Below are 11,022 nucleotides of genomic sequence, written 5' to 3'. Positions count from 1 at the left end.
ATTATACGGCCATCTATTTCATAGACTATAATCATCATCAACAATGGTAGTCACTATAAACATCTATCATCATAAGAATAATCTAAAGTAACCACAAAAATATTAATCATGATTATCTACCATTGCTATTATGTAAGAATGACATAAACTAGATCACCAATATATATTCTTCTAAATTACTACATATTATGGAAAATAATATAAAAGTAACTCATAAATTTGGATCTAAATTACCCATGTGCACTATATCATTAACAATAATATAAAGTTCTACAAATCTAAATTATCTTCATCGTTGATTATAAAAACATTTGCAGAAATACCTTTATAATGATTCTAAATTATTCACTCATGTTATGTTAATATGTAAATGCATGGTTTGGTGCATGTACTTATGTACATGAAGGGATGAGCATGTAAATTTTCAAGCCAAATACATACACTACTACGCAAAATCTTTTGCGCGGTGTTTTCAAAATGGCCTCCGTGGCGGGCGGCCTGGTTGCCCGCCTCGGTTATTCGACGCAGGGCAACTGGGCCAGCAACCGTCTCGATTAATGCTTAACCGAGGCGGGCAATGTAACGCAATCGCCTTGGTTAATGCTTATTAACCGAGGCGGTTGCCCTTTACTATAATTTTATATACTAATTTACGATAATGTCAATACATATTTACGATAGTTGGGTTACTATAACACATGTGGATATTTACCATAATGTTATATTAAACAACTTAGTAAGGAGTTACTATAATCTCGTAAATTAACATAGTAATTATCGTAACTCAAAGTGGCTACAGAATAAGTTATTCTGCAGCCAGCTACAGGATAGTAGTTCCATACATACATACATACATATATATATATATATATATATATATATATATATATATATATATATATATATATATATATATATATATATATATATATATATATATATATATATAAACGTGTGCCAAGCAAATACGAAGGTAGTATCCAAAGGTGACAAAAATGAACAGTGATAGAAAAGTATACAAAGTAATTGGTAACTCAATTCTATGACATGCGAATAATGATTAGAAACCACTTATAAGAATATGAATACATGAGAGATTAACTAACCAGACGTCAAACACAAACGGAGGTGTGGTGCAATATGAATGCGGATGGAAAAGTAGATAAAATCGTTGTATTAAAGCCTACCAAAGTATGACAAAGAAAATAAAAATATACCGGTTTTAGGTCTAATATAAACACAACTTATGTCTAACACATTTACACATGTGGAGGCAAGATGCAAAAGCAGACAGCTATAATTTGAGAGAGGAAATATATATATATATATATATATATATATATATATATATATATATATATATATATATATATATATATATATATATATATATATATATATATATATATATATATATATAATTGAGAATTAAAGTCTATTACAATTATGCACCCCAAATTCTGATTTAGATTTTAATATTTATATATGTCTTCAAATTAGCCCGTGCGGAAGCACGGGTTGAGTTACTAGTTTATTAAAAATAGGTAAAGTTTCTTTAAGAGGAGTAATTAGCACGTCAATGGGCTAGCTTGCTGCTATCGGCAACAGATAATATCGCGTCCAGCTGAGTTGGCGATAAGTATGTCCGTACCAAGTTGCATAGCGTACGTGGTCCATCCGATGGGGCACGAACCGGCTAGCTTGTAATTTATTGGCATCCCCACTTGTTGGAGGGCCATACATCACTCAGCAACAGATAATTTATTGGCAACCCCACTTGGCTGAAACTGACTGCTTTTATGAGAGGAAAACACTATAACGACGGGTTGATAAACAGTGCTCGCTGAGGAGGATCAGCCGGCTGGTCTGACCAGACCAGCAAACGCACCCATTACTAGTACCCCGAAACAAACCGCCGCCCCCACCAGGTTTCAGCATTTCATTTCATTCATTCATGCATGCTTGATACCGCTTTGAAGCTACTTCCGGCCTGTTCGCTTGTTGATTTCAGCCAAAACTTATCCGTCAACATACAGTATTTTTCTCTCATAACAAACCAGCACCAACCGGGCTTATCAGCCCAGAAACCAACCGGTGAACAGACCGTCCACCTGTATAAGTGGCCAGCCACCTTATATACGTATATACCATCACTCAGCACTCAGCAGTCCTCCTATATAAGTGGCGAGCCACCTCTACACTGCCATCCACCAACACGACACTAGCTAACGAACCCTGTTTCAATGACAGTCTAGTCGTCACTCACTCCCTCACCCTCTGAGGCTCTCATCTCCAAGAAAATTAAAGCACTCCCTCCCTTCTTGTAGGGAGCTAGCATAGCAAGATGTGCGGCATACCCAGAGCGCCGGGTGGGCACTTCATCACGCCGGGTCACGCGAGCGGCAGCAGCAAGCGTCGGACCGCGGCCGACCATGACATGGAGGCCGCATTCCGGGACTCGGACGAGGACTCCGAGCAAGACACGGTTATGAAGAAGCAGCGAAAGGCGGCGTTCGGGTTCGCCGCCCCCGAGACCCGGCGCAGGCAGATGCAGAGGCCGAGGCAGCCCGGGCAGTACTACGGCGTCCGGCGCCGGCCGGGGGGCAAGTGGGCGGCCGAGGTGCGTGACCCCGTCAGGGGTGTCCGCCTCTGGCTCGGCACTTTCACCACCGTCGAGGAAGCGGCGCGCGCCTACGACCAGGCGGCACGCGACCTCCGCGGCGACAGAGCCAAGCTCAACTTCCCGTCCGCCGCCACGGCGCGCACTGCCAGGCGCTCCGTCGCCAATGCGGCGCCGTGCGTCCAGCTCGTGGACAAGGACGACGACGACGACGACAGCGTTCTCGGTCGACAATGCGCGCCGTCCGACTACATGGAGGCCCACCACCAAGGCGGCGACGCGGCGGTCTCCAGAGGCTGCGGCTGCAGCGCCTTGCCAGACTTCTCGTGGCAGGGCATGTCCGCGGCCGACGACGGCGCGGTGGTCTTTGACTTCCGCGTCGAGCTCGGCGGCGGCGCCCGGACAGACACAGACCCCCAGGAAGAAGAAGCCGTGGGAAATGATGTGGCACAGGCGCCGTCCGATGATCCTGCCGACATGCTGTCCGACGCTTTCATGTTCGGCGACCAGCTGTTTAGCTCCTTCCACGGCGCCGTGTACGAGCCTGCCGCGTTGGAGATGGACACCCTGCTGCTGTTGGGCGGCGACGCCTTGTTTTGCAACGACGGCGGGGGGCTCTGGAGCTTCGACGACGGCAGCGTGTGCTATTAATTAATTCTACTAAAATAGTACTACTACCACAGGGGGCAGCTTTCCTTCTTCCTCGCCCTTGGTGTACTGTTTTTCTCCCAGTAAGAAGGGACTAGTTTTCCTTTCGGTCCCTCGTTCCGCACTGCACACCCCCACCTATCCACTGTACTACAAATGCTCTCCATGTCATCATTAAAGAAGCAAAGCGTACGAGGTTTCCACGTCTCTACCTTCAGCTGCATGCCATGTGTTTAATCGTCTAATCTGTGAGTTGTTAACATCTGAATGAATTTACTCCTCAGTCGTTAATCACTTGAAGTCGCAATTGCAATGCGCCTGCACCCGTGTCCGACGCAGCTGCGAAGACGGCAGGGCGGCTGGACATGGCCTGTGAGTGAATCTGTCATGCCCCAAGGCTGGGAGGACGAGCTCCTCGTCAGCGTGGCGTTTACCTGCGATTGTGTGACATACAGGGGCTGTTTGGTTCCTGACCGCTGCCAGCCATGCAGGCTGTGGCGCCGCCACAGGAGTTTTTTCTCGACCGTAGCGAAAGCAAGAACGTTTTGAGGCTTACACAGATCCGGTAATCCCGGGATTACCAGAATCTACACAAACTATAAAACAAGAGAAACAGAGCTTACTAACTTACAGAATTGTGCTTACGAAACTAAACTGTTTTGCGACAAATTAAGCATCCGACGCAGGTGTCTGTAGCCTGCTAAATCCCAAAGCTTGCATTCTTCTTCGATGGTTTGTAGGCAACTTTCTTGATTTCTGAACTTGTTCCTGAATGTCCTTTGATTTTTTTTCCTTCCAGAATACCCACCAGAAGCAAGGATCGTTTTTCGGCGAGAAATGAACCTGTCCAATCACCGACAGCGTCCGAGCGCAAACCACCCTACTGAACACACAAGAGACCAACAGGTGGTCAATTTCTTGAGGCGCCTGGTCACAGAGGATACAGGATTCTTGAGTCCTGAAGGCCGTGGCGATGCCGGCGCACGGCAGTCCAACACCGCTTTGTGCAAGGCCAACAAGTGCTTGACTTTCCCTGGAACGTTAACATTCCATAGCTCCTTGGCGCCAAGAGGTCTCCATGACCCGGCGAACAGCACCCTGTACGCCGCCGTCGCCGAGTAGTTGCTATCCGAAGTCCAATTCCATCTCCATACCAATCTGTCTTGGACCCCTCCATCGAGGTGCACCTCCTGAACTATTCCCCAGACGCGCAGATAGTCCAGCAATACCAGCACAGTTAGCGCTCACACCAAGTATCGTACCCATCTGTTGCCGATGACTGTTTCAGCAACCATGCGACCAAGGCAACACTTGGGGACACCGGCGAAGAGTGCCGGTGCAATTGGCTTGATCGATTCGCCCTGAATCCAACTATCAGTACAAAACAACGTTGATTTGACATCACCCAGAATTGATTCGGAAAACTTTCGCCACCTAATTGGCCACCTAATTCGGACAACTCTCTGGAGCCGGAGCCATCTTATAGCCTAAGAGCAATCCCAAAACGCCGCAAGTCGACCAGGCCTAGGCCACCTAATTGCGCGTGGCCTGCAGATCGCACGCCAGGCTATCCGACAGACTTGGGCCGTGTTTTGTTTTTATTTGGTAATAATTGTCCAATCGTTGACTAATTAGGCTTAAAACGTTCGTCTCGCAAAGTACAACCAAACTGTGTAATTAGTTTTTGATTTCGTCAACATTTAGTACTCTATGCATGTACCGCAAGTTTGATGTGACGGGAAATCTTCTTTTTACATAGTGTCAAAGTTTGGCTTCTAGGTGAACTAAATATGACCTCGATCGCTGCCCAGTCCACAGAAACGCACGCCGCCGCTTGTCAATAGCATCAAAGGCACATGCATATGGACGTCTGCATTGGAATTGCAGACAATGTCACGGCCATTAGAGTTGCGCAGCCAGCATGATTAACCATTCTGCCCTTCCAGAACGGGATGCGCGCCGTAATAGCCTCGACGAGAGTGCACTCTTCACCCTTCCGTAGCTTGTGAACTACCAAAGGTATGCCCAGGTAACAACACAGGAATACAGCAATCCCACAGTGCAACACGCTCTGATTGAGCTAGACGTGTTCCTGTGAACACCTGATGTCCTGATTGGTGTTGCCAGACACTTGTCCAAGTTGGTGAAAAGAAGAGGCCTCCCCAAACATTTGTAGCACCTCTAGCAGCACCTGCAGGTCCAGCAAGGTCGGCGCGACAAAGACAGCAAGATCATCTGCGTAGAGTGATGTCCGGAACCGTATGTCAGTGTGCCCAAGAGGCGAGATAGAAGAACCCCTGACCATCAGCCCGCGAACATGCCATTAACGACCTCCATAACCAGCACCAACAGCATCGGTGACAAAGGATCCCGTGTTGGAATGTGATCGGTTCCGTTAATCCTGATCTTAGTTACGAGATTAATTAAATGTTAAGCTTTTGGTCTACCTGTCATTTATTTCCAACTAAATAAAATCAACCGTGATCGACAGTAACCCTTAGATCTTTTAGGGTTCGGCCTTGGCCTACAGCACATCTATAAATAAGAGACGTCTCTAGCAGCTCGACCCAACCGATCGCATAGACGTTGGAGGGTTAGGAGGGTCCATTTCCCGTCTAGCCCATTGCTCGTGGCGACCATAAGGCCGCCGCTACATGGCACGTCACGTCTGTCACATGCAGAATGTTCTCAAACCCTCAGGCAGTAAAAGATCTTCATCTATCATCCTTCATGGCTCTTTCAATCCCAGGCTGGCTCTCTCTCTCTCTCTCTCTCTCTCCAGCTGGCTCGTGTCTTTGGCTCCGTCCATCTATCTCCATGTGACACGTGTCACCAGATGAAGCAAGGTCTGCACGGCGGGAGGGTGCAGCTAGAGTGCACTGAATTTTTCATCCTAGGCAGCTAAGAGCCATTTAGCTGTTTAAAAAAATCTGGAAAAAGACATAGAAAAACAGAATTGGCCGCCACTCAGCTGGCTCCACACAAAGCTGCAGTCCAAGCCGTCGCTGCTGCTGCTCAAACCACGCCCCTCAAGCCGTAGGCCCTCGTAGCCGTCGCCGCCGCCACGCGTACTTACTGCAGTCCAAGCCATCGCCGCTGCTGCTCAAAGAACCAGAGCGTGAGCGCTCGCGAACCGGTGATGTCGAGCTGCCTTAAATGATAATACTCCCTCCGAACCAAATTATAAGATATTTTGATTTTTCTAGATAAATTTATTATATTAGGTATCTAGATATTATGAATATCTAAATTTAAGTGCATAGCAAATGCACTGTACCTTGAGAAACCAAAACGTCTTAATAAATAAACAGCTGCAATTTCTGAAATGGATTATACATACTAACAATCATTTATTTACCGTGACTGCAATACAACTAGTTAACAATCATACATGCTACACGTATAATGTGCATGATTATATATGTTTGCTGTTTTAATGGGTGCACAGAGCGCGCTTAATTTCACATGGAAATGTCACAAGATAGCTAGCTAGAGCAGTGAACGTCACCACCATGAATACACGACATCGATGCCTATGCCTTGGCGCTTACTCCCCCATTCTCTGCATGCAGCCATGATGATCCGATCCAGTGTACTCCCTCCATCCCAGGATGAACAAAAATTTCAAATTTCAAGGTTAGATTAGCGGAGATGTAAACTAACGTATGTACCCCTACTATATTCTAGAGAGTTCCATAGGAAATACACTTTGTATCTTGAGAATTCTCCACAAGTTCAAAATATTTTACATTATCCGATGCCATGAGTCATGCGGTTGTTTTTTGTTGTTGTTTTTTATTACGTGGGTCTCACTTGAAAAAGCTGGTCAAAACACAGAATTACATTCTTTTTGAGATAAGATTTGAATCATAGGATTACAGTCTTTCTACGACGGAGAGCAAGCACCAAGTTGGGGAGATCCCGCCGGAAGCCGAGTTGTGGTCGTCGTTGCCTCGTACGTCAATCTAGGCAAGCTGCTGTCGTAATAGTACAGTGCAGTGCTATCCGGTGGTGACACATGGGAATGGGTGGCTGTCAATAGTACTCCTCGCTCGCAGTGTCCACACCTCTTAATCAGGGCTCGTTCTGTTGCTTAGAACTGGACCTAGGAATAATTCCAGCTTATTAAGACTAGAAAAATCAGTGAACCACTCTAGCCAGAATTGTTCCAGGGCCTCGTTCCGCAGAGAACTCTACAGTATATATATATGTATATATAATATGTTTTTTTAATTGTTCATTAATTAATAATATTCTCGTCTTAATAACGGCTACGTTATTGTCGTTGATCACATCGTCTTATATACTCCGTGTATGCCCTGTAGCTACCACCCTCATGCAATATGCATGTCCCGCGGCCCATGTATCCAGTAAGCATCATGTCCTTTGCTCCAGATGGTGCAGCATGGTCATGACTTCGCTTGCTTTGGGCATGGAGGACACCAGAAGGCTTATCGACATGGCTATATAGGCCCGTGAACAAATGGTCCACGACACTCCGCAGGCCCAATCGAAGAAAGATCAACACGCACATTAGCTACTGTTTTCACGATGGTAGGAGACGCAGTGAAAGATTGGGTGGAGTGCAGCTTCGTGCAGCGGGTGAAATGACACAGCTGTTAGGAACGTAGATTCGTACCTCTATGTAACCCGTAGAGGTGAGAAGGCTCCTCACCTTCTCTGTTCAACGCATCGGTAAGCGTAGACGTCGATGCCGTCGGTGCAGAAGACGTCCAGCGCGGTGGGGTGAAGTCCAGTGGCGCTGGTGGAGAGACGGCGGTCCGGTGGTGACCCTGCAGTGGGCCGACGGCGGTGGTTGGGGCACATCCCGTCGCTGGCAGCACGGTCTTTAGATCGGTTTAGGGTTACTGTAGGTGGGTGTGGCGGCTCACGGCGAACCTCGTGGGACGAGCCCCGATCCCCACCTTCTCTATTTGTATGTGCTGTGCGAAAGGGGCCCACCAACCAGTTAGGGTTGGGCTCCCCCGATCAGGGAGCAGATACAAGGACCCAATAGGCCGTTGGGCCTATTGGTGGAGATCAACTAACATTCTCCCCCTTGATCTCGTTCCATCTTTCACTTTCGTATCATTTACTTTTGTTCATTCCATTACAGATTAGCTCATAGAGCATGTCTCATCGTCACGGTCCATTGCCGATAGACTTAACAGCTACAACTCACTACTCTGTTCTGAAATACATACTTATCTTTTGGGCCTTCTTTTGTCTAGGAATTTTATAGGCTTTCCCTTAAACCCATGCTAGGTACATGTTCTCTGAACACCATGTCCTCTGAACATGTTGGGTGGTAAGCCTTTTGTAAGCGGATCCACGAGCATCTTTTCTGTACTAATATGCTCAAGACTTATGACTTGATCCCAGACTTTATCTTTCACAACATAATACTCTATGTCAATGTGTTTGGCAGCACCACTTGACTTATGTTGTGAGCATCCTTTACTACCAGATTATAATCGCAGTATAACTTTAGTGGTCTATAGATGTCGTCAACCACCTTCAAACCGGGTATGAACTATGTTAGTTAGTTCACCTGTCCGTTGCCTCATAACATGCTACAAATTGTCATACATTGTGGACGATGTAGTGACAGTTTACTTTGAGCTTTTCCATGAAATAGCTCCCCTTTGTGAGATGATAGAAAATCCGCGTCTGGATATGCATTCACTCTCGCATAATCAGAATCTGAATATCCCACCATGTGTAGTGAATCAGATCTTATATATGTCATCATGAGGCCTTTTGTTCCTTGCAAATAATGCAAGACTTTCTTTACTAATTTCAGTGTTCTATTCCAGAATTGCTCTGGAATCTGCCAAGTAAAACCCGGTAATAAATGCCAAGTTAGGGCGCGTACATACTTGAGCATGTTGTAAGCTTCTGACAGCTAAAGCATATGGAACCACTTTTACTTTATCGATTGAGCTCATATTGGTTCCTGGGGCATTGAAAATCCCCATATCTGTCGCCCTTGACTATAGGAGCAGGTGAGGGACTACATTTGTGCATACTGAATTTCTTTAAGATCTTTTTCATGTATGCCTTTTGTGACAATCCTTATACCCGTTTTCTTCTATCTCAGTGAATCTTGATCCCTAGAATAAACGAGACTTCACCAAGATCTTTCATATCAAGTTTTAAGGACAAAACTTCTTTGTCTCCTGTAGTAGACTGACATCACTACTAGCAAGTAAGATATCATCCACATACAAGACAAGGAAGATAAATTTCTCATTCTTAAACTTTGCATATACACAATTGTCCTCTACATTCTCTTTTAAAACCCAAAATTCTTTATTGACTGATCAAACTTCAAGTACCACTGTCTTGAAACTTGCTTTAATCCATAAATGGATTTCTTTAGGCGACATCCCATTCGTTCTTTTCCTTCCATGACAAAACCTTTCGGTTGTGCCATGTAAACATTTTTCTCCAAGTCTCCGTTGAGAAATGCCATCTTTACATCCATCTAATATAATTCTCAATCGTAATGTGTCACTAATGCCATTATGATTCTGAAGGAAACTTTACATGAGACTGGAGAAAAGGTCTCATTGTAATCAATCCCTTCTCTTTGCATAAAGCCTTTTGCCACAAGTCACACTTTATATGTTTCTATATTCCCTTGAGAGTCAAGTTTTGTTCTGTAGACCCATTTACAGCCTACTGTTTTGGCTTCTTTAGGAATTATTTCCAAGTCCCAAACTCTATTGGCATTCATCGATTTCATTTCATCTTCCATGGCCTCAAGCCACTTTGATGAATGATCACTTCTCATGGCTTCTTCAAATGAGGTGGGATCATCCTCCATTTAAAATTTCTTAGTGTTATACACTTCATAATCAGTAGAAATAGCTTATTTTCTAACTCTTTGAGACCTTCTAGGGGCCTCCACATTTGGCACATCTACTGTTTGAGGCTGTTGTTGCTCCCCTCATGTGTGGCAATAGGTTCTATAGGATCCTGAAGAACAGGTTTCTCATTTTCATTCATTGTTGCCACAGGTGGAATAACAACAGGTGCTGACACCATAGTATCTTGCACTGTCGGTGCAGCTATAGCAGGTAGTGAGAAAATTGGCTCATGAATCATTGGAGTGGGCGCTTACACCCGCTTTACTTCAAGGTCAATTTCTCGAGCTACCATGCTCTCCCTCATCAATTCGTCCTCTAGGAAGACAGCGTGTCTCGTTTCCACAAACTTTGTATGTCACTCTGGACAGTAGAAAACAAAAACCTTTTGACTTTTCTATGTAGCCAAACAAATGGCAACTTACTGTTTTGGGATATAACTTTCCAATGTTTGGGTTAAACACATTAGCCTCAGCAGGGCTCCCCACACACATGCAAGTGGTTTAGTGAGGGTACTCTTTCTGTCCACAACTCATACAGTGTTTTGGACACCGACTTTCTTGATACTTTATTGAGAATATGAATGGGGTTTTTAAGACCTCCATCCACAGGCTCAATTGTAAGGTAGAGTAACTTATCATACTGCCCACCATATCTATCAGGGTACGATTGATTCTTTTAGCTACTCTATTCTGCTGAGGTTCACCCGGTATAGAATACTGGGATTCTATGCCATTCTTTTAGGGTATGCCGACCGCAGTACTCCCCCATGGTCAGACCTGACTATCTTAATCTTTAATATCTTGAATTTATCCAGTACATCTTTTCTTTCTTTGATTGGATAAATATAGCCATAATGGGAGTACTCATATGTGAATGTTATGA

General features: G+C 45.1%; 1 protein-coding gene across 1 annotated transcript; it reads left to right on the top strand.

Annotated features, from left to right (window-relative positions):
- Window positions 1–2,224: 2,224 nt before the first annotated feature.
- On the top strand, window positions 2,225–3,469 carry LOC136485804 (ethylene-responsive transcription factor ERF073-like). The gene has a single exon (XM_066482637.1). The coding sequence runs from the start codon at window positions 2,345–2,347 to the stop codon at window positions 3,269–3,271; it is 927 nt and encodes a 308-aa protein (XP_066338734.1). The 5' UTR covers window positions 2,225–2,344; the 3' UTR covers window positions 3,272–3,469.
- Window positions 3,470–11,022: the final 7,553 nt, after the last annotated feature.

Source organism: Miscanthus floridulus, chromosome 10 (genome assembly GCF_019320115.1).
Source record: "Miscanthus floridulus cultivar M001 chromosome 10, ASM1932011v1, whole genome shotgun sequence".
Lineage (NCBI taxonomy): Eukaryota > Viridiplantae > Streptophyta > Magnoliopsida > Poales > Poaceae > Miscanthus > Miscanthus floridulus.
Note: the sequence above shows the minus strand (reverse complement) of the source record. Positions and strands in the feature narration are given on the sequence as shown.

Coding starts and splice junctions, on each gene's coding strand:
- LOC136485804 (XM_066482637.1), top strand. CDS start 2,345: ATGTGCGGCATACCCAGAGCGCCGGGTGGGCACTTCATCACGCCGGGT.